Here is a 23,098-nt window from a genome sequence, read left to right as displayed (position 1 = left end):
TACAAAAGATTTGAACCAAAGTTGCTGAGCTGCTGCTAATGATACCAATTGTCTGGGCTGGAATTTTTTGAGATGAGATGCTAGTACTTCAAACAAACAAATAAGGTCACTGGAAGACTTCACCGACTCAGCAAAAATTCTCAGTCTTAGAGTCATTTAAAAAAAAAAAAAAAAAAAAAAAACAGACAAATTGATGTCTAGTCTGAGAGATTGCAGTGAAAAGAAACAGAGCTATTCAAAGAAAGTTTATGGAATGTGACTAAGGTAGATCTTAACAGCTACCTGCAGTCTTTGGGGCACTAGTAGGTAATGAAACTTACCATAACCCTGCCCGTCTGAGGCATGCCTAGCTCCTAAACAGCTCCTCTGTGACATGCAGTCTAAAAATGTGTTATCTCAAGTCTCCTTACAAATGTGGGTACCAAACACCGGGATTATTGGAAAAATGATTTTTGCCTTTTTTTTCTGAGTCGCGCCTCAACAACAAAATGTTGTTTTCTGTTTATTTTGAAGAGAAATGTGCTCAGACGACTGAGTGAATAATACACAGCAAAGGGAACAAACTTAAAATACACACCCCCTTCTATTTGAATACTTGTTCTATTACTAACTCGCTGACTGACCTTCCACAGCTTATTCACACCTACAGTTTTCACAAGTATTCCGTAATTTTTATTTATATTGCATGTACAGAATAAAATACAGGAATAAGGCTGATTTTCAGGGACATGCATGAAACTGAGAGTTTCAGTTTCACATGAAACTCTTGGGAGTGCAGAGGCTCAGCAACTTAAAATACAGCCACGGTTCCTACAGAATTTAGCCCCTAATTTCAGTCACAGTTACCACACAAAGCTGCATCTCTCATCTGCTCAGGCTGAAAGTTTCAAAATAAAGAGTTTAAAAATCATGGACTAAGCTTCATAATCTCAGTGTGCCCCTCTGTAAAATTGGCAAAACACCAATGCAGCATCTTCCCTGGGGACCTTAAGAGGAGCTGTTTGACCACTGCTAAATATGTTTGTTGCCCTCAGCATATCGGGGGTCTTTTGTCATTCTGCCTTTTCAGAGAATGACAACTAAATTGTCAAGCCCTCCTGGGATGGGAAAAGTCTTGCAGAAAAGGAAACAGAAGGAAAAACAGACAACTGATGACAGGAGATGAACGTGGCATGGGAATGGACTGGCTATTTGTTTCATCTGCTGCAACGTCAGTACAATGAGAATACCCGAACACTAGCAGCGTTGATGGCAGAGGACCTTAGTCCTTAGACTCACATGCTCAGCATAAAGGCAATGGAGGAAAACAGAAGAACTTAATTATTTACTTCTGAAGCCCTGGCCACAATACAGAGGTCCGTTCCTTAACTGTCTTCTCAGAACAGCTTATGAAAGGCATCCTTTAAATAATAATGATAAAGGGAATTGGCCAACAATGAAGAGTTCTTTATTCATTTCTCTCTGGTTTCTACTTTTCTGAAAAGAGATTGTGATTTGGCAGAGGAAGGAAATGGGAAAAAAAAAAAAAAAAAAAAAAAAAAAAAAAGAGGGAATAAAAAGAAGAAAGGGAGAGAGGATCAGTCTTTCTTTCAGGCACACTCCAGCTGTGAATGGTGAGGGCATACTATGGCTGTAACTGAACACCATCAGTTTAGGACACTTTATTTATGGGGGGCAGGGAAATGCCGCAGACAAGCAGAAATAAACTTAGTCACTCCCTGCCTCCAGCAGCACTCCTCTGCCGCATGCAAGACCCTGCCCATCCTAAGGGGCTGAGTTACTTGTGCTTTTGGCGGGGAAAGCACCATTGGGGCCTTGGCAGCTGTACCCCTTCACAAGTGCCTGGCAGCGTGGGACATGTGGGCCCGACACCTTGGTGAAAAGACACACCCAAAAAAGTCCAGAGAAGGGCTACGAAGCTGGTGAAGGGCCTGGATCACAAGTCCTGTGCGGAGCGACTGAGGGAACTGGGGGTGTTCAGTCTGGAGAAGAAGAGGCTCAGGGCAGACCTCATTGCTCTCTGCAACTGCCTGAAAGGAAGGTGTGAGGAGCTGGGGGCCGGCCTCTTCTCACAGATAACTAGTGACAGGACTAGAGGGAATGGCCTCAAGTTGTGCCAGGGGAGGTTCAGGTTGAAGTGAGGAGACATTTCTTCTCAGAAAGAGCAGTCAGGCACTGGGACGGGTTGCCCAGGGAGGTGGTGGCGTCACGAACCCTCTGGGGGGTTTTAAGGAAAGGTTGGACGTGGTGCTTAGGGACACGGTTTAGTGGGTGACAATGGTAGTAGGGGGGTGGTTGGAGCAGATCATCGTGGAGACATTTTCCAACTTTAATGATTCTACAATTTTATTCAACCAACAGCCATTTTGGGGCTTTCTTCTTGATAGGGGCTTCCGCTCTGCCCCCAAGAGGGTTTTGAGGAGAACCGTGCCACGGCTGCCCAGCCTGGATGTGGCTCTGCCCACGGCTCCCTCTCACTGAGAAATCCAGGGCACAGTCCCAAACACGGGGGGGCTCAGGCCCACCGCCCCGCTGGTCAGACAGACCCCCTCTGCAGACTGCAGTGGCAGCAGCAGGCTTCGAAGCCCAGCTGCCCGCGTCCTCCCCAGCCTCGCCATGGCCTTTGTTGCCTGCCTGTCTCCAGGCGACAGGCCCTGTGACCTCAGACAGGGCTGGGTATAAAAGCAGGCTGCGGCTGGGCACCGCTGCTAGTGCTGTTGGTCACTGCCGCTAGTGCTGCTGGTGATTGCCACTGGTGCTGTTGGTCACTGCCTCTAGTGCTGTTGGTCACTGCTACTAGTGCTGGTAGTCACTGCCGCTAGTGCTGTTGGTCTCTGCTGCTAGCGCTGGTGGTCACTGCTGGAGCTCTGCTCAGCGTGACAGCCATCCCAGTGTCGATTTGTGTTCATCAGGAGAGAGCAGGATGAAGTTCATCCTGGCTCTCCTCCTGGTCACGGCTCTGGCCGTGGCTGTGTTCCAGGCATGTGGCCTTGGCCTCTGCGGCCACCACTGCTGGGAAAGGGTCAGGGTCAGCCGGAGCCTAGGCCCCAAGCACCAGGTCTCCAACTGGCCCTGCAGCCTCGGCCTTTCCAGCTGCCCCAGCTGGATCCGGCTCAGGCTGAACTCCGTGGACCCTTCAGAGGGCCCAAAGCTACGTCCCGTCGGCACCGAGCGCCAGCCCTCCGACCTGCCCTACCCCCTGCTCCACTTCTGGGAACACCTTGCCCTGGGCAGGAGGGTCTGGCTGCTGTGCACTCACTGGGACACCATCTGCTTCCTTGGCGTGGGGCTGCTTGCCCACAGCCTCTGGAGAAGAGTAAAGAGACGCCTCAGACAGGTGAGTGCTGGAGACGCCGCGTGCAGGAAAGGGCCAGCCTGTGGCGAGCCCCCACGGCTGCCCGGAGCAGTCCTACGAGGCTGGAAGCTCCAGAGGAAGCCGAGCCCAGCAGGACAATTCGCCACCTCGTGAGCCCTCGTCCCTGCCCTTCACTGTGCCACTTCTCTTGTTGCTTCCAGGGCACGGGCCGGCGGGCCTCAGCTTCCTTTTGGACAGACCGCCGGGGAAAGGACGCTCTGGATGATGGCGCCTTGCTCTGCCGGATGGAGGCCAACACTGCCATCATGGTGAGGTGCCTGAAGCGCCTCTACCAGCTCCGCCTGCAACAGCTTGGGCTGCCACGTCGGAGGAAGAAGGCGCAAAACAAGCACGGGAGAAGAACAGCCCCCGTGTGTGCCCTCCGCAAATTCATCTAGAGCGTGCATCCCGTGTACCGGTGACAGGAAAGGCAGCGCGGCGAGTGAGTGCTGCTGGCCATGGGTTTGGGGAGGCTGATGCTCCAGGAGAAGGGGGGAGAGGAGCTCGGGACCCGTGGCTGGGGGTTGCCCCATAGGAGGAGCCCATGACCCAGGGAAAGGGGCGCGTGGCCCGGCCACCACCCACGGCCCTGTAAGATGGCAGTGGCCAGGGAATGCCCATGACCTGCTGGGGCAGCCCTTGGGCTTAGGACCTTCAGGCCCGTGAGAGGGTAGGCATCGCACTGGGAAAAGGGGCAGGTGGAAGGAAGTGCCTGGCTAATAATTGTGGCACAGCATTTTCAGCCACCTGACAGTCAATTCTCTTCAGATTGACAGCGAGCCGGTGAGGCAGGACACACCTCAGCCCTCCGAAGGCTCTCGCTGCGCTGAAGGCATCTCCCCTGACAACTGGATGCCAACATCGCCCTGAACACCTCCTCCCTGCGTGGGCACCACCGACAATGCCAGCTGTCCCCTGCTGGGCTGCCCACGCCCAGCCAGAACAACAGCCAGCGGGGACTCGCCATTCATCTCATGAGGACCTCTGAGGAGAATTCTCCGTTTCCATCCTCCCTGAGGTGCCACTGGCATCCCAAAGGACGTGGCTCTGCTTTGTTGCTCCACAGAGGACAGCAGGAGCACGCGTGTGCAGCAGAGCTGGCTGGGAGACTCTGGAAAATTTCTGTTGGTAGCAGACCACTTCTCCCAGCTCAATAAAGATCATCCCTACACAACCTGTGTGTGTCCTTTTGGTACCAAGGGGCTTGGGGCAGCAGCCACATGGGAGGCAGTGGGGCAAGTGAGGGCTGCTGGGTGTGCGTTGTAGAGAACACACCTGCAGAGGAATGAGGGAGCTGGGCCGGGAGAGAAGAGCTGTGAGGTGCCGCCCAGGCGCCCATGCCCCAGGAGGAGAGACCACATCCTGGCAGGGTGCCCGTGTCCCACTGAGGTTTCCTGGGGGTGCCCATGGCCCTGGGAGGTGGCAGTGGCTGGTGAGTGCCCAGGACCCCGAGAGTCATGGCCCTGGGGACTAATTCCAGACTAACTCCACTCCTACTTCACAACACTGTACATTTGGAGGCTCTGCATAAGGACCTGGAAAGTTTGGATCAATGGCAGAGGCCAAGGGGATGAGGTTCAACATGGCTAAGGGCCGGGTCCTCTGCTTTGGCCACAACAACCCCATGCAGCGCTACAGGCTTGGGACAGAGTGACTCGAAAGCTGAGCAGAGGAAAGGGATCGGGGAGGGTCGATGCTCATCTGAACATGAGCCAGCAGTGAGCCCAGGTAGCCAGAAAGACATCCAGCATGCCTGGCTTGTATCAGGAACGGTGTAGCCAGCAGGACCAGGGAGGTGATCGTCCCCCTGTGCTCTGCTCTGGTGAGGCCGCACCTCGAGTGCTGTGTTCAGCTTTGGGCCCCTCAGTACAAGAAGGACATGGAGGCCCTGGAGCATGTCCAGAGAAGGGGTATGGAGCTGGCAAAGGGCCTGGAGCACAAGTCCTGTGAGGAGCGGCTGAGGGAACTGGGCTTGTTTAGTGTGAAGAGGAGGCTCAGGGCAGACCTCATTGCTCTCTGCAACTGCCTGAAAGGAAGGTGTGAGGAGCTGGGGGCCGGCCTCTGCTCACAGATAACTAGTGACAGGATGTCGTGTTTTAACCCGGCCGGCAGCTAAACACCACGCAGCCGTTCACTCACCCTCCCCCTCCCTCTCTGGGACGGGGGAGAGAAATGGAAAGTGAAGCCCGTGAGTTGAGATAAAGACAGTTTAATAAGACAGGAAAATAATAATAATAATAATAATAATAATAATAATAATAATAATAATAATAATAATAATAATAATACAATGGTGATAATAGTACTACTACTAATAATATGTACAAACAAGTGATGCACAATGCAATTGCTCGCCACCCGCTGACCGATGCCCAGCCTAACCCCGAGCAGTCCGGCCCCCTCCCCCCGGCTAGCCACCCCTATATATTGTTTAGCATGACGTCAGATGGTATGGAATACCCCTTTGGCTAGTTTGGGTCACCTGTCCTGGGTCTGTCCCCTCCCAGCTCTTACTGCACCCCCAGCCTGCCTGTTGGCAGGACAGAGCGAAAGGCTGAGATGTCCTTGGCTTGGTATAAGCACTGCTCTGCAACAATTAAACCATCGGGGTGTTATCAGCACTCTTCTCATCCTAAGCCAAAACAGAGCATTCCACCAGCTACTAGGAAGAAAATTAATTCTGTTCTAACTGAAACCAGGACATCTATCCACCCCTTATTCCATACCATTTATGTCATGCTCAGGTTACACTCTTTTCCATACATTCTAATTAGTCACCTATAGTAGTCATGGTAGTGATAACATACAGTATTATATAGTAATTAACATTGTACAATTCAGTTCATGGGCTATTCTCACCCAGTATTAAATCTTCTTGAGTTACACACCGGACCTCTCCGTTCTTTTGCATCACCCACCAAGTGTATCCAGGTCCCTGTGCGAAAACAATTCAACGAATAGGTTTGCCTTTCCTGAGGCAGGAGTAGCCCAGACTGTTTTACCCAGCATATTTCTTACATGCACTACAGGAACTTTATCCCCATCTACAGTACGTAACAGGTTTGATTGGGCAGGTCCAGCTTGGTTGGCAGATCCCCTAGTATTGACTAACCAGGTGGCCTTTTCCAAATGTGTATCCCAATTTTTGAATGTCCCAGCGCCCATTGCTTTCAATGTAGTCTTTAACAGTCCGTTGTATCGTTCAACTTTCCCGGAGGCTGGTGCATGATAGTGGATATGATACACCCACTCAATACCATGCTCTTTGGCCCAAGTGTCTATAAGGTTGTTTCGGAAATGAGTCCCATTGTCTGACTCTATTCTTTCTGGGGTGCCATGTCGCCATAGGACTTGCTTTTCAAGGCCCAGGATAGTGTTCCGGGCGGTGGCATGAGGCACAGGATATGTTTCCAGCCATCCGGTGGTTGCTTCCACCATTGTAAGTACGTGGCGCTTGCCATTGCGAGTTTGAGGGAGTGTGGTGTAATCAATCTGCCAGGACTCTACATATTTATATTTCAGCCATCGTCCTCCATACCAAAGAGGCTTTGACCATTTGGCTTGCTTGACTGCAGCACATGTTTCACAGTCATGAATAACCTGTGCTATAGCGTCCATGGTCAGGTCCACCCCTCGATCACGAGCCCATCTGTATGTTGCATCTCTACCTTGATGGCCTGAGGTGTCATGGGCCCATCGGGCTATAAATAATTCACCTTTATGCTGCCAATCCAGGTCCACCTGAGCTACTTTAATCTTAGCAGCCTGATCCACCTGCTGGTTGTTTTGATGTTCTTCAGTAGCCCGATTCTTGGGCACATGAGCATCTACGTGGCGTACTTTCACAGCCAGGTTCTCTACCCGAGCAGCGATATCTCGCCACAATGCAGCAGCCCAGATGGGTTTGTCCCTATGCTGCCAGTTGTTTTGCTTCCATTGCTGTAACCATCCCCACAGGGCATTTGCTACCATCCATGAATCGGTGTAGAGATAGAGGACTGGCCATTTTTCTCGTTCAGCAATGTCTAAAGCCAGCTGAATGGCTTTCACTTCTGCAAACTGACTCGATTCACCTTCTCCCTCAGCAGCTTCTGCAACTCGTCGCATAGGACTCCATACAGCAGCCTTCCATCTCCGATGCTTCCCCACAATATGACAGGATCCATCAGTGAACAGGGCATATTTCTTTTCATTCTCTGGTAACTGGTTGTACAGTGGGGCTTCTTCAGCACGACCCACCTCCTCCTCTGATGATATCCCAAAGTATTTGCCTTCTGGCCAGTCCATAATCACTTCCAATATTCCTGGGTGACTGGGGTTTCCTATTCGAGCCCGCTGAGTAATCAGTGCAACCCACTTGCTCCATGTAGCATCAGTTGCATGATGCGTAGAAGAGACCCTTCCCTTGAACATCCAGCCTAGTACCAGCAATCGGGGTGCCAGGAGGAGCTGCGCTTCAGTACCGACCACCTCCGAAGCAGATCGAACTCCTTCATATGCTGCCAGTATCTCCTTTTCAGTTGGAGTATAGCGGGCCTCAGACCCTCTGTATCCCCGACTCCAAAACCCCAGGGGCCGACCTCGAGTTTCCCCAGGTTCTTTCTGCCAGAGGCTCCAGGTGGGGCCATTCTCCCCGGCTGCAGTGTAGAGCACATTCTTTACATCTGGTCCTGTTCGAACTGGCCCAAGGGCTACTGCATGGACTATTTCCTGCTTGATTTGTTCAAAGGCTTGTCGTTGTTCAGGGCCCCATTCAAACTCATTCTTCTTACGGGTTACTTGGTAGAGCGGGTTTACAATCAGACTGTAATTTGGGATGTGCATTCTCCAAAACCCCACAACACCGAGGAAAGTCTGTGTTTCTTTTTTGTTAGTTGGTGGAGACATAGCTGTTATTTTGTTGATCACATCCATTGGGATTTGATGACGTCCATCTTGCCATTTTATTCCTAAAAAATGGATCTCTCGTGCAGGTCCTTTGACTTTATTTTGTTTTATGGCAAAACTGGCTTTCAGAAGGATTTGGACTATTTTCTTCCCTTTCTCGAAAACTTCCTCTGCTGTGTCACCCCACACAATAATGTCATCGATGTACTGCAGGTGTTCAGGAGCTTCCCCCTGCTCTAGTGCAGACTGGATCAGCCCATGGCAAATGGTAGGGCTGTGTTTCCACCCCTGGGGCAGTTGATTCCAAGTATATTGGACTCCCCTCCAAGTGAAGGCAAATTGTGGCCTGCACTCTGCTGCTAGAGGGATGGAGAAAAATGCATTAGTGATATCAATTGTGGCGTACCACTTGGCTGCCTTCGATTCAAGTTCGTACTGAATTTCCAGCATGTCCGGCACTGCAGCACTCAGTGGTGGCGTCACTTCGTTCAGGCCACGATAGTCCACCGTTAGCCTCCACTCACCATTGGATTTTCGCACTGGCCATATGGAACTATTAAAAGGTGAATGAGTCTTGCTGATCACTCCTTGGCTCTCCAATTGACGAATTAGCTTATGGATGGGAATCAGGGAGTCTTGGTTAGTGCGATATTGCCGCCGGTGCACAGCTGTGGTAGCGATTGGCACTTGCTGTTCTTCGACCCTCAGCAACCCCACAACAGAAGGGTCCTCTGAGAGACCAGGCAAGGTAGATAATTGTTAAATGCCCTCTGTCTCTAAGGCAGCTATACCAAAAGCCCACCGGAACCCTTTTGGGTCCTTGCAATATCCTCTTCTGAGATAGTCTATGCCAAGGATACATGGAGCATCCGGGCCAGTCACAATGCGATGCTTTTCCCACTCATTCCCAGTCAGACTCACTTCAGCCTCCAATACAGTTAACTGCTGAGATCCCCCGGTCACTCCACAAATACAGATGGGCTCTGGTCCTTTATAGCTCGATGGCATTATAGTACATTGTGCACCGGTGTCTACTAAAGCCTTATACTTCTGTGCGTCTGATGTGCCAGGCCATCGAATCCACACAGTCCAATAAACTCGATTGTCCCTTTCCTCCCCCTGGCTGGAGGCAGGGCCCCCCTAATCCTGGTCAGAATCTTCTTCGTTTCTGTGTTTGAAGGACTGTCTGCTGGAAGTTGGAGCAGCAAACTTCAGAGAATCCCTTTTTCTAGTTTGTTTTCTTTTGCAACTCACGTACCCGTGCCTCTAGGGTCGCGGTAGATTTTCCATCCCATTTTCTCATGTCCTCTCCATGGTCTCGTAAGTAAAACCACAGGGTGGCACGGGGTGAGTACCCACCATATCGTCTTCCTTGTGTGGATGAACACCTACCCCTGATAGCTGAGACACTGTTCTGTACAGGTACGGAAGAGAATAATCTCTCTTCTAGTTGGTGAAACTTTTCAGAAAGTTTCTCCCAAATGTTCTCTTTCGGTTGTTGGACACTGGTTGGTTCAGGTGGGGAGGACGATAGATTCTCTTCAAGTTGTTGGAACTCTTCAGAAAGTTTCTCCACAGCTGAGACGCAGGCCTGTAAGGAAGAGGAGAGACTTTCTTCGTACTGCCGGAGTTGTTTAGCCACTTCATCCACTGTGGGTTCCTCATCCTCTTTCCAGGCCATTATTGCCAATGAGCTGGCATATGATGATGGTGCACTCCGTACAAACTTCCGCCACATGGGTCGTGTACACCTGACTTCATCTGGATCTTTGGATGTTTGTCTGAGGTCTGGATCCTCATAAATCACTTCCCGTACGGCTAATTCCCTCAGGTACTGGATTCCCTTCTCCATAGTGGTCCACTTGCCTGGTAGACATAAAAGTTCTTCCTTGAAGGGATACCTTTCCCTCACAGCTGAGAGGAGATGCCTCCAGAGGCTGTGAGATTGTGCTCCATCTGCAATTGCTTTGTCAATGCCTGCATCTCTAGCAAGGGATCCCAGTCGCTTGGCTTCCCTGCCGTCTAATTCCACACAATTGGCTCCAGAGTCCCAGCATCGGAGCAGCCAGGTGACAAGCTGCTCACCTATACAGCGACCAAAATCTTTTCGCACATCTCGTAACTCATGCTCGTTTAGGCTTCGGGTAGTTACTGTTGATTTTTCGGCATCCTCGTCTTCCTCCTCCTGAACCCTTGATGGCCCAGCGTCGTCGTCGTCTCCGTCGTCTCTATACCTAGATTTGGCAGAAGACTCTCTGCGTTCTAAACGACCTGAATCTCTATACCATTTTTTCACCTTCTCTACAGGGGCAGCTTGCACTGCTACTGCTCGTTTCTCTGACCTTGTTACAGGGTCTGCCACAGGGGTTGGAATACCCTCTGCAGGGTCAATTTGCACTGCTACAGCTCATTTCTCTGACCCAGCCACAGGAGCTGGAGCGGCTGCAGGAGCTGGGACTGGAGCGGCTGCAGGAGCTGGGACTGGAGCGGCTGCAGGAGCTGGGACTGGAGCAGCTTCAGGAGCTGGGACTGGAGCGGCTGCAGAGTCCACCGTAGGGGTCACAGTGGCCGTTGGATCTGTCACAGGGCTTGGAGTGGCCGCAGGGTCTGTCACTAAGTTGATAGCAGTATCAATGGCAGCTCGATAGGCATGAGCCAGGCCCCAGCATGTTACAATGATTTGTGTTACTTCGGAACTGCCAGAATCATGACACCTTTTTTTCAAGCATTCTGCCAGTTTTTGAGGATTTTGCAGTTGTTCAGGGGTGAATTTCCAAAACACTGGGGGTGCCAACTGCTCTAGATGCCTGCCCATATCCTCCCATACTCCCTGCCACCCACAACTATACTGCCTCCGGGCAGATCTCCGGATGAGCTTCCTAAGTAGTTGTTTAACTTTAAGCAGAACCTGAAGTGCATTCAGGAGGCAGAACAACAAGACTATGCTGGTCTGAGTATCCCAAGGATATTCAATACCTTGGAGAGCTATTGTAACAAGCTCGGAGGGTAAGAGGGTGGTGAAGGAGGAAGGGAGAGTGATCCAGGAGGATACAGGGGTGGTGAAGGAGAAAGGGAAAGTAATCAAGTAAGAAAAATTATCTTCCCCTTTCCCCTCCACAGATTGACTCTCTAATGGAAAAAAACAATAGGTATAATTGCTAATAGTTTCCAAGATACAGTTTCCAAAATACAGAGTCGACGATGTTACTGAGTACAAATACCAAGTTAGAGTCATGACCAGATATCTCATCGTCTCATAAGCCATTGCTACAACACACAGTACCACAATGATCTGAAACCAGGGCCCGGAGAGGATAAACAACATGACAGAGAGCAAATACGGAAAATAACGTGCTATAATACTCAATTTGGAAAACAGGCACAGCAGAGTTGAGATTAAAGCAATCAGCATTATGACAAGTGACTATTAAGCAGGTCTAATAACGCAGAAATCTTGGGTTTTTCGATCATGGGGCACTTTACTCAGCACCTGGCCTGATGGCCGCAGATGGGTCCCTATCGTTTAGGGGAAAAAGGATCCTGGGCCAGGAGCTGGCAGGGCTCATTGAGAGGGCTTTAAACTAGGTAGGAAGGGGGATGGGGCTGAAGCAAGGATTGTTGGAGCTGTGCCAGGGGGAACAATGGCAAGGCCGGGGGATAAGGCAATGGCCCAGCTGGAGTGCATCTACACCAATGCACGCAGCATGGGTAACAAACAGGAGGAGCTGGAAGCCATCGTGCAGCAGGCAGGCTACGACTTGGTTGCCATCACGGAGACGTGGTGGGACCACTCTCATGACTGCAGTGCTGCAATGACTGGCTATAAGCTCTTCAGAAGGGACAGGCAGCACAGAAGGGGTGGTGGTGTGGCTCTCTATATTAGAGAGTCTTTCGATGTTGTGGAACTCGAGGCTGGGAATGACAAGGTTGAGTCCCTTTGGGTTAGGATCGGTGGGGCCAACAAGGCTAGCGTCCTGGTCGGGGTCTGCTATAGACCGCCGAACCAGGATGAGGAGACGGATGAGGAGTTCTACAGGCAGCTGACAGACGTTGCAAAATCATCGGTGCTTGTTCTCGTGGGGGACTTCAACTTCCCTGACATATCCTGGAAGCACAACACAGCCCAGAGAAAGCAGTCTAGGAGGTTTCTGGAGAGCGTGGAAGATAGCTTCCTGACGCAGCTGGTTAGTGAGCCTACCAGGGGTGGCGCCCCGCTAGACCTTCTCTTCACAAACAGAGAAGGACTGGTGGGAGATGTGGTGGTTGGAAGCTGTCTTGGGCAGAGTGACCACAAAATGGTGGAGTTCTCTATTCTTGGTGAGGCCAGGAAGGGGACCAGTAAAACCGCTGTATTGAACTTCCGGAGGGCTGACTTTGAGCTGCTCAGGACACTGGTTGGTGGAGTCCCTTGGGAGGCGTTTCTGAAGGGCAGAGGAGTCCAGGAAGGCTGGGCACTCTTCAACAAGGAAATCTTAATGGCGCAGGAACGGTCTGTCCCCACGTGCCCAAAGACGAGCCGGTTTGGAAGAAGACTGACCTGGCTCAACAGAGAATTGTGGCTTGATCTTAGGAGGAAAAAGAGGGTTTATAATCTTTGGAAAAGAGGGCAGGCCACTAGGGAGGACTTTAAGGATGTAGCGATGCTGTGCAGGGACAAAATTAGAAAGGCCAAAGCTCATCTGGAGCTCAATCTGGCTACTGCCGTTAAAGATAACAAAAAACGTTTCTATAAATACATCAACACAAAAAGGAGGACTAAGGAGAATCTCCATCCTTTACTGGATGTGGGGGGAAACTTAGTTACAAGAGATGAGGAAAAGGCGGAGGTGCTTAATGCCTTCTTTGCCTCAGTCTTTAGCGGCAATACCAGTTGTTCTGTGGATACCCAGTACCCTGAGCTGGCGGAAGGGGATGGGGAGCAGGATGTGGCCCTCATTATCCATGAGGAAATGGTTGGCGACCTGGTACGGCACTTGGATGTGCACAAGTCGATGGGGCCGGATGGGATCCACCCGAGGGTACTGAGAGAACTGGCAGAGGAGCTGGCCAAGCCACTGTCCATCATTTATCAGCAGTCCTGGCTATCAGGGGAGGTCCCAGCTGACTGGCGGCTAGCAAACGTGACGCCCATCTACAAGAAGGGCCGGAGGACTGACCTGGGGAACTACAGGCCTGTCAGTTTGACCTCAGTGCCAGGGAAGCTCATGGAGCAGATCCTCCTGAGAGTCATCACGCAGCACTTGCAGGGCAAGCAGGCGATCAGGCCCAGTCAGCATGGGTTTATGAAAGGCAGGTCCTGCTTGACGAACCTGATCTCCTTCTATGACAAAGTGACGCGCTGGGTGGATGAGGGAAAGGCTGTGGATGTGGTCTACCTTGACTTCAGCAAGGCTTTTGACACCGTTTCCCACAGCATTCTCCTCAAGAAACTGGCTGCTCTTGGCTTGGACTGGCGCACACTTCGTTGGGTTAGAAACTGGCTGGATAGCCGGGCCCAAAGAGTCGTGGTGAATGGAGTCAAGTCCAGTTGGAGGCCAGTCACTAGTGGCGTCCCCCAGGGCTCGGTGCTGGGGCTGGTCCTCTTTAATATCTTCATCGATGATCTGGACGAGGGCATCGAGTGCACCCTCAGTAAGTTCGCAGATGACATCAAGTTAGGTGCGTGTGTCGATCTGCTTGAGGGTAGGAAAGCTCTGCAGGAGGATCTGGATAGGCTGCACCGATGGGCTGAGGTCAACTGCATGAAGTTCAACAAGGCCAAGTGCCGGGTCCTGCACCTGGGGCGCAATAACCCCAAGCAGAGCTACAGGCTGGGAGAGGAATGGTTGGAGAGCTGCCAGGCAGAGAAGGACCTGGGAGTGATGGTGGATAGTCGGCTGAATATGAGCCAGCAGTGTGCTCAGGTGGCCAAGAAGGCCAACAGCATCCTGGCTTCCTTAAGAAGCAGTGTGACCAGCAGGGCTAGGGAGGTGATCGTCCCCCTGTACTCAGCTCTGGTGAGGCCGCACCTCGAGTACTGTTGTAGTGGGTTTATGTGGCAAGGTTTTGGTAGCAGGGAGCCATAGGGGTGGTTTCTGTGAGAAAGATCTAGAAGCTGCCCCATGTTTGGGAAGGGCCCCATTGTTTTCCAGATCCGAGCCAATAAGCGATGTTGTTTTGCCCCTCTGTGAGAGCATATTTAAGACAGGGAAAAAACGCTGCGCCACACAGCAGCCGGGAGAGTCAAGGGAGTGAGAGAACAGCCTTGCACCAAGGTCAGTGTAGAAGGAGGGGGAGAGGTGCTCCAGGCGCCGGAGCAGAAGTCCCCTGCGGCCTGTGGTGAGGCCCATGGTGAAGCAGGATGTCCCCCTGCAGCCCATGGAGTACCACGGTGGAGCAGGGTTCCACGCTGCAGCCCGTGGAGGAGACCACGGTGGAGCAGGTGGCCCTGCACCGACGGAGGCTGCCGCCTGTGGAAGACCCCTGCCGGAGCAGATTCCGGGCCGGACCTGTAGCCCGTGGAGAGGAGCCCACGCAGGAGCAGGTGACCTGGCAGGAGCTGCTGCCCGTAGGGGAGCCAGGTTGGAGCAGTTTTCTCCTGAGGGATGGACCCCGTGGTATGGACCCATATCTGGAGCAGTTCTGAAAGAGCTGCTGCCTGTGGGAAGCCCACACCGGATCAGTTCATCAAGGACTGCATCCCGTGGGTGGGACCCCACAGCACAGGGGACGAGAGTGATCGAGAAGGAGCGGCAGAGAAGAAGTGCTGTAGACTGACCGTAACCCTCATTCCCCTGTTCCCCTGCGCCGCTCGGGGGGAGGAGGTGGAAGAGGGTGGATGGGGGGAAGGTGCTTTTGGTTGTTTTTTTTCCCTTTGTTTTCTCACTTCTCTCGCTTGTTAGTTGTAGGCAATAAATCTTACTATCTCCTTATGCCGAGTCTGTTTTGCCCGTTACAATAATTATTGCGTGATTTTCTCGTCCTTATCTCAATCCTTGAGCCCTTTTCACATATTTTCTCCCCATTCCTCTTTGAGGAGGGGGAGTGAGAGAGCGGCTGTGGTGGAGCTCGGCTGCCCACTCGAGCGGAACCACGACAACTGTGTTCAGTTTTGGGCCCCTCGCTACAAGAAGGACATGGAGGTGCTTGAGCGGGTCCAGAGAAGGGCGACGAAGCTGGTGAGGGGCCTGGAGAACAAGTCCTACGAGGAGCGGCTGAGGGAGCTGGGCTTGTTCAGCCTGGAGAAGAGGACGCTCAGGGGCGACCTTATCGCTCTCTATAGGTACCTCAAGGGAGGCTGTAGCGAGGTGGGGGTTGGTCTGTTCTCCCACGTGCCTGGTGACAGGACGAGGGGGAATGGGCTTAAATTGCACCAGGGGAGTTTTAGGTTGGATGTTAGGAAGAACTTCTTTACTGAAAGGGTTGTGAGGCATTGGAACAGGCTGCCCAGGGAAGTGGTGGAGTCACCATCCCTGGAAGTCTTCAAAAGACGTTTAGATGTAGAGCTTAGGGGTATGGTTTAGTGGGGACTGTTAGTGTTAGGTCAGAGGTTGGACTCGATGATCTTGAGGTCTCTTCCAACCTAGAAATTCTGTGATTCTGTAATAATACTTACACCAATTTTAGTTTAACACGCTCTGGTCAGATCTGCCATTATCTCAACCTTTCGAGCCCCACATTGGGCGCCAAGAAGGCTGTCGTGGTTTAACCTGGCCGGCAGCTAAACACCACGCAGCTGTTCGCTCACCCTCCCCCTCCCTCTCTGGGACGGGGAAGAGAAATGGAAAGTGAAGCCCGTGAGTTGAGATAAAGACAGTTTAATAAGACAGGAAAATAATAATAATAATAATAATAATAATAATAATAATAATAATAATAATAATAATAATAATAATAATAATAATAATAATAATAATACAATGGTGATAATAGTACTACTACTAATAATGTGTACAAACAAGTGATGCACAATGCAATTGCTCGCCACCCGCTAACCGATGCCCAGCCTAACCCCGAGCAGTCCGGCCCCCTCCCCCCGGCTAGCCACCCCTATATATTGTTTAGCATGACGTCAGATGGTATGGAATACCCCTTTGGCTAGTTTGGGTCACCTGTCCTGGGTCTGTCCCTTCACAGCTCTTACTGCACCCCCAGCCTGCCTGTTGGCAGGACAGAGCGAAAGGCTGAGATGTCCTTGGCTTGGTATAAGCACTGCTCTGCAACAATTAAACCATCGGGGTGTTATCAGCACTCTTCTCATCCTAAGCCAAAACAGAGCATTCCACCAGCTACTAGGAAGAAAATTAATTCTGTTCTAACTGAAACCAGGACACAGGACTAGAGGGAATGGCCTCAAGTTGTGCCAGGGGAGGTTCAGGTTGAAGTGAGGAGACATTTCTTCTCAGAAAGAGCAGTCAGGCACTGGGACGGGTTGCCCAGGGAGGTGGTGGCGTCACGAACCCTCTGGGGGGTTTTAAGGAAAGGTTGGACGTGGTGCTTAGGGACACGGTTTAGTGGGTGACAATGGTAGTAGGGGGGTGGTTGGAGCAGATCATCGTGGAGACATTTTCCAACTTTAATGATTCTACAATTTTATTCAACCAACAGCCATTTTGGGGCTTTCTTCTTGATAGGGGCTTCCGCTCTGCCCCCAAGAGGGTTTTGAGGAGAACCGTGCCACGGCTGCCCAGCCTGGATGTGGCTCTGCCCACGGCTCCCTCTCACTGAGAAATCCAGGGCACAGTCCCAAACACGGGGGGGCTCAGGCCCACCGCCCCGCTGGTCAGACAGACCCCCTCTGCAGACTGCAGTGGCAGCAGCAGGCTTCGAAGCCCAGCTGCCCGCGTCCTCCCCAGCCTCGCCATGGCCTTTGTTGCCTGCCTGTCTCCAGGCGACAGGCCCTGTGACCTCAGACAGGGCTGGGTATAAAAGCAGGCTGCGGCTGGGCACCGCTGCTAGTGCTGTTGGTCACTGCCGCTAGTGCTGCTGGTGATTGCCACTGGTGCTGTTGGTCACTGCCTCTAGTGCTGTTGGTCACTGCTACTAGTGCTGGTAGTCACTGCCGCTAGTGCTGTTGGTCTCTGCTGCTAGCGCTGGTGGTCACTGCTGGAGCTCTGCTCAGCGTGACAGCCATCCCAGTGTCGATTTGTGTTCATCAGGAGAGAGCAGCATGAAGTTCATCCTGGCTCTCCTCCTGGTCACGGCTCTGGCCGTGGCTGTGTTCCAGGCATGTGGCCTTGGCCTCTGCGGCCACCACTGCTGGGAAAGGGTCAGGGTCAGCCGGAGCCTAGGCCCCAAGCACCAGGTCTCCAACTGGCCCTGCAGCCTCGGCCTTTCCAGCTGCCCCAGCTGGATCCGGCTCAGGCTGAACTCCGTGGACCCTTCAGAGGGCCCAAAGCTACGTCCCGTCGGCACCGAGCGCCAGCCCTCCGACCTGCCCTACCCCCTGCTCCACTTCTGGGAACACCTTGCCCTGGGCAGGAGGGTCTGGCTGCTGTGCACTCACTGGGACACCATCTGCTTCCTTGGCGTGGGGCTGCTTGCCCACAGCCTCTGGAGAAGAGTAAAGAGACGCCTCAGACAGGTGAGTGCTGGAGACGCCGCGTGCAGGAAAGGGCCAGCTGTGGCGAGCCCCCACGGCTGCCCGGAGCAGTCCTACGAGGCTGGAAGCTCCAGAGGAAGCCGAGCCCAGCAGGACAATTCGCCACCTCGTGAGCCCTCGTCCCTGCCCTTCACTGTGCCACTTCTCTTGTTGCTTCCAGGGCACGGGCCGGCGGGCCTCAGCTTCCTTTTGGACAGACCGCCGGGGAAAGGACGCTCTGGATGATGGCGCCTTGCTCTGCCGGATGGAGGCCAACACTGCCATCATGGTGAGGTGCCTGAAGCGCCTCTACCAGCTCCGCCTGCAACAGCTTGGGCTGCCACGTCGGAGGAAGAAGGCGCAAAACAAGCACGGGAGAAGAACAGCCCCCGTGTGTGCCCTCCGCAAATTCATCTAGAGCGTGCATCCCGTGTACCGGTGACAGGAAAGGCAGCGCGGCGAGTGAGTGCTGCTGGCCATGGGTTTGGGGAGGCTGATGCTCCAGGAGAAGGGGGGAGAGGAGCTCGGGACCCGTGGCTGGGGGTTGCCCCATAGGAGGAGCCCATGACCCAGGGAAAGGGGCGCGTGGCCCGGCCACCACCCACGGCCCTGTAAGATGGCAGTGGCCAGGGAATGCCCATGACCTGCTGGGGCAGCCCTTGGGCTTAGGACCTTCAGGCCCGTGAGAGGGTAGGCATCGCACTGGGAAAAGGGGCAGGTGGAAGGAAGTGCCTGGCTAATAATTGTAGCACAGCATTTTCAGCCACCTGACAGTCAATTCTCTTCAGATTGACAGCGAGCCGGTGAGGCAGGACACACCTCAGCCCTCCGAAGGCTCTCGCTGCGCTGAAGGCATCTCCCCTGACAACTGGATGCCAACATCGCCCTGAACACCTCCTCCCTGCGTGGGCACCACCGACAATGCCAGCTGTCCCCTGCTGGGCTGCCCACGCCCTGCCAGAACAACAGCCAGCGGGGACTCGCCATTCATCTCATGAGGACCTCTGAGGAGAATTCTCCGTTTCCATCCTCCCTGAGGTGCCACTGGCATCCCAAAGGACGTGGCTCTGCTTTGTTGCTCCACAGAGGACAGCAGGAGCACGCGTGTGCAGCAGAGCTGGCTGGGAGACTCTGGAAAATTTCTGTTGGTAGCAGACCACTTCTCCCAGCTCAATAAAGATCATCCCTACACAACCTGTGTGTGTCCTTTTGGTACCAAGGGGCTTGGGGCAGCAGCCACATGGGAGGCAGTGGGGCAAGTGAGGGCTGCTGGGTGTGCGTTGTAGAGAACACACCTGCAGAGGAATGAGGGAGCTGGGCCGGGAGAGAAGAGCTGTGAGGTGCCGCCCAGGCGCCCATGCCCCAGGAGGAGAGACCACATCCTGGCAGGGTGCCCGTGTCCCACTGAGGTTTCCTGGGGGTGCCCATGGCCCTGGGAGGTGGCAGTGGCTGGTGAGTGCCCAGGACCCCGAGAGTCATGGCCCTGGGGACTAATTCCAGACTAACTCCACTCCTACTTCACAACACTGTACATTTGGAGGCTCAGCATAAGGACCTGGAAAGTTTGGATCAATGGCAGAGGCCAAGGGGATGAGGTTCAACATGGCTAAGGGCCGGGTCCTCTGCTTTGGCCACAACAACCCCATGCAGTGCTACAGGCTTGGGACAGAGTGACTCAAAAGCTGAGCAGAGGAAAGGGATCGGGGAGGGTCGATGCTCATCTGAACATGAGCCGGCAGTGATCCCAGGTAGCCAGAAAGACATCCAGCATGCCTGGCTTGTATCAGGAACGGTGCAGCCAGCAGGAGCATGGAGGTGATCGTCCCCCTGTGCTCTGCTCTGGTGAGGCCACACCTCGAGTGCTGTGTTCAGCTTTGGGCCCCTCAGTACAAGAAGGGCATTGAGGCCCTGGAGTGTGTTCAGAGAAGGGCTACGAAGCTGGCAAAGGGCCTGGAGCACCAGGCCTGTGAGGAGCAGCTGAGGGAGCTGGGGGTGTTTAGTCTGGAGAAGAAGAGGCTCAGGGCAGACCTCATTGCTCTCTGCAACTGCCTGAAAGGAAGGTGTGAGGAGCTGGGGGCCGGCCTCTTCTCACAGATAACTAGTGACAGGACTAGAGGGAATGGCCTCAGGTTGTGCCAGGGGAGGTTCAGGTTGAAGTGAGGAGACATTTCTTCTCAGAAAGAGCAGTCAGGCACTGGGACGGGTTGCCCAGGGAGGTGGTGGCGTCACGAACCCTCTGGGGGTTTTAAGGAAAGGTTGGACGTGGTGCTTAGGGACATGATGTAGTGGGTGACAATGGTAGTAGGGGGGTGGTTGGAGGAGGTGATCTCGGAGCGCCTTTCCACCCCTGAGGGCTCCGTGGTTCCGTGACAGGGCCGTGCCCAGGACTACAGCTCCCAGCGCGCCTTGCAGGGGCGCGTTGCTGGCGGTAACAGCCGGCGGCGCGGAGGAGCCGCGGGACGGGGGCGGCCATGCCGGGGTGCGGCGGGCAGGGTCTGTACTGCCTGGAGCTGCTGGTGGCGGCCGTGCGGCTGGCGGCGCCGGGCCCCGCGCTGCGCCCGGCGGTGGCGCTGCGCTTCCTCGACTTCCCCCCGCTGCTGCTGCTGCCCCCGGCCGCCTCCTCCCCGCGCCGGCCGCCGCTGCCGGGCCGCCCCTTCCTCTTCCCCTTCGGCCGCGGCAAGCGCTGCCTGTTCCGCTGGCGCCGGGGCTCGCTGCGCGCCGCGCTCCGCCGCCAGCCCCTGCGCGCCCTGGTCCTGGCGCTGCCCGGCCCGAGGCCCGCCCGCCTGCTGGGCTCCTGCCGCCTCTCGCTCGCCCCCGCCGCCGCCCGGCTGCGGGGTTCCCCCGGGCCGGGCTCCTGCTGGGGCCGCCGCGGCCGCTTCCCGCTGCGGGACGCCGCCGGCCGCCCCGTCGGGGAGCTGGCGCTGGGCGTGCGCCTCAGCAGGCTGCGGGACGGCGGGGAGGGGAGCCCGGCCGCCCCCCCTGCTGCATCCCCGCACCTCTCCTCTTCCTCCTCTGAGGAGGAAGAAGAGGAAGAGGCAGGGGGCAACATCATCTGCCCGCCCGTGCTCTACTACCGCTGCGAGCCGGCCCGGCCGCGTCCCCCAGCAGCAGCGGCGGGGCCAGAGGAGCGTGTGGTGGTGCACAGCCCGCAGGAGCACGGCGAAGCACAGAGCCCCCCGCAGCCCAGCGCTGGGCCCTCGCTGCTGCACCCCCGGCAGCCCCCTGCCACCCTGGGGCAGCTGCCGCTGCTCAGCGCCTTGCTGGCAGAGCTGTCGCTGCTCACCGGCCACACAGATTTGGGTGCCGGCCACCCAAATCTGGCCTCGCTCTACCAGGCCCCAAAGGGCAGCAGCACCCATCCACAGCCCCCCGGCTGCTCCCCTGTCCGCAAAGCTGCAGAGGAACCTGTGAGATCCCAGGGGAACAGCAGAGCTGCCAGCGCTCCCTTCAAGCAAGGCCAGCAGGCAGCTACCACCCAGGAGTCTGCACAGGCTGTGAGAAGACCTAAGCAAGCTGCACCCCAGGGAGAGACTGGATCTGAAAGGAACTGCGAGACTAAGGAGAACCGAGCTCCCAGAAGGAAACTGCTGTATGGGCTGACAAACACGCTGAGGCTACGGCTGCAGCAGACCAACCCCGATAAGCTGATACAGCTTGAACAGAGAGAGCAGTACAGAAAAAAGCGAGTGGAGATGTTGAAGGAGAGGAGCCCTTCATCCAAAAGAAAGCTGCTCAGAAATGCTGGAGAAAAACACCGGGTTCCTTACAAGCACTGTAGCAATGCAGACAGTTCAAAGCAGGATGGTCATTTGGATGAAATTGTTGAGACTTCGTTACAAAACAGCACTCTCAAAGAGGACTTCAGCAGCACAGGAGATGTTTCCCCTGACCTGCAGAAGCAGGCTGTTGAAAGGCTGTTGAGGAAGAATGAGATTGCAAATGAAGAACATACACGCAAAGTAACTGCAGCCCCCTTACTGGGAGAAACCATATTAAAGTCTGCTTGCAAGGAGAGGGAATTGAAAGTCCATCTCCCAGCAGCTGTCCCATCAGATGCTAATGGGAAGGGAAGTAATGGTAATGAGGAAGAAATACACTTACGTCATCGTAAAACCACAGAGCACGATGATGTTTTTGTTGTAAGTGATCACAAACCAAGCCCCAGCACAAGTGTTGAGAAGAACTCTGAACTCATATACTCAGACGACTTTGTTGTTAGTCCTGACAACACAGCCTATTCAGAAGATTTCACCAGTGCTGAGTGTACAGGCAGAGACTTGGAAGCTTTTGACAGCAGTCCTGAACCCCTCTGGCTTGAAAGCCCAAAGCAACCTTGGTCAGATACAGAACCGGAATCCATCAGGTCCAGAGTTTCAAAGGCAAGTCAAAGAGCTGAAAGTACATCAGATCTTACTCCAGTGCAGTCAGCTTCATCCCCAGTCCACTCTTTGAAGAGAAACCGCAAGTTAATAAACAGCAAAAGAACTAGTGGTGAATCTGTTGATGTACTTAATGATGCCTCCATTCAGGCAAGGTTATTAGATGAAGAGCAGGAAGCCGAATGGATCAATAAGGACAAGAACAGAGTTGATCAGCATATTAAACAAGCATCTACACCGAGAAGCAAGCAAGTTAGCACTGATACTGATCAGAATGTAGGAAAGGGGCAGGCCTCCACAGAAGAAAGCCAGTCACTAACTCAAGTTAGCTCTTACTTGCCACCCAACTTGTCTGATCTTGAACTTCATGTACTGGAAAACAGTTTGTCAGACAAAGATGGTGATTTCTTGGGACAACTACACGTTCCTAATCAGTATAAAGACATCAGTGAACTTGTAATAAACAATCTTCCAGGATATACAATGTAATCACACTTTGTCACTGCCTGGATTAAAATATGGTATTTAAACTATTTGTATGAAGTGCTACATGTAGCTACAAGTAATACAAGCTAATTTAAGACCACATCATGCACATTTAATATATTGGTTAATTTACTTAAGAGCTTTTCAAATAAACTACTAGAATCTCTTAACAGGTGGATCTTGATTGGTATTTAGAGCCCGGCATCAACATCAGTATCCTAACACAAAAGTAATCTGAACAGCACAGGAAAAAAAACTTGCTGTCAAAAGCAGAAAAGAAAACAGAAGCAGCGAATGCAGCACTCATAAAACTTATCCAGGGTAGAAGTAATGTGTTACAGAAACAGCCAAGTACAAAATGCATTCCTAGCTGAACATTAAGTTTTTCTCCCTCGTGAAAATAGCTCCATGTTTTATTACAAATAGTTGCTC

The 23,098-nt window shown here is 53.4% G+C and overlaps 1 protein-coding gene across 1 annotated transcript; it reads left to right on the top strand.

The window, feature by feature from the left end:
* Window positions 1–17,390: 17,390 nt before the first annotated feature.
* Window positions 17,391–22,793, top strand: MAP10 (microtubule associated protein 10). The gene is made up of 3 exons (XM_032183850.1): window positions 17,391–17,804; window positions 17,983–18,090; window positions 20,237–22,793. The coding sequence occupies exons 1-3, from the start codon at window positions 17,391–17,393 to the stop codon at window positions 22,667–22,669; spliced, it is 2,955 nt and encodes a 984-aa protein (XP_032039741.1). The 3' UTR covers window positions 22,670–22,793.
* Window positions 22,794–23,098: the final 305 nt, after the last annotated feature.

This window comes from Aythya fuligula, chromosome 3 (assembly GCF_009819795.1).
Source record: "Aythya fuligula isolate bAytFul2 chromosome 3, bAytFul2.pri, whole genome shotgun sequence".
NCBI lineage: Eukaryota > Metazoa > Chordata > Aves > Anseriformes > Anatidae > Aythya > Aythya fuligula.
This window is presented reverse-complemented; position numbering and strand designations above follow the sequence as displayed.

Bases quoted from the DNA above. Each gene is read 5' to 3' on its own strand.
- MAP10 (XM_032183850.1), top strand. From the start codon at position 17,391: ATGAAGTTCATCCTGGCTCTCCTCCTGGTCACGGCTCTGGCCGTGGCT. The intron at 17,805-17,982 runs GTGAGTGCTGGA...TGTTGCTTCCAG, and splicing joins TAAAGAGACGCCTCAGACAG to GGCACGGGCCGGCGGGCCTC. The intron at 18,091-20,236 runs GTGAGGTGCCTG...TGGCGGTAACAG, and splicing joins AGGCCAACACTGCCATCATG to CCGGCGGCGCGGAGGAGCCG.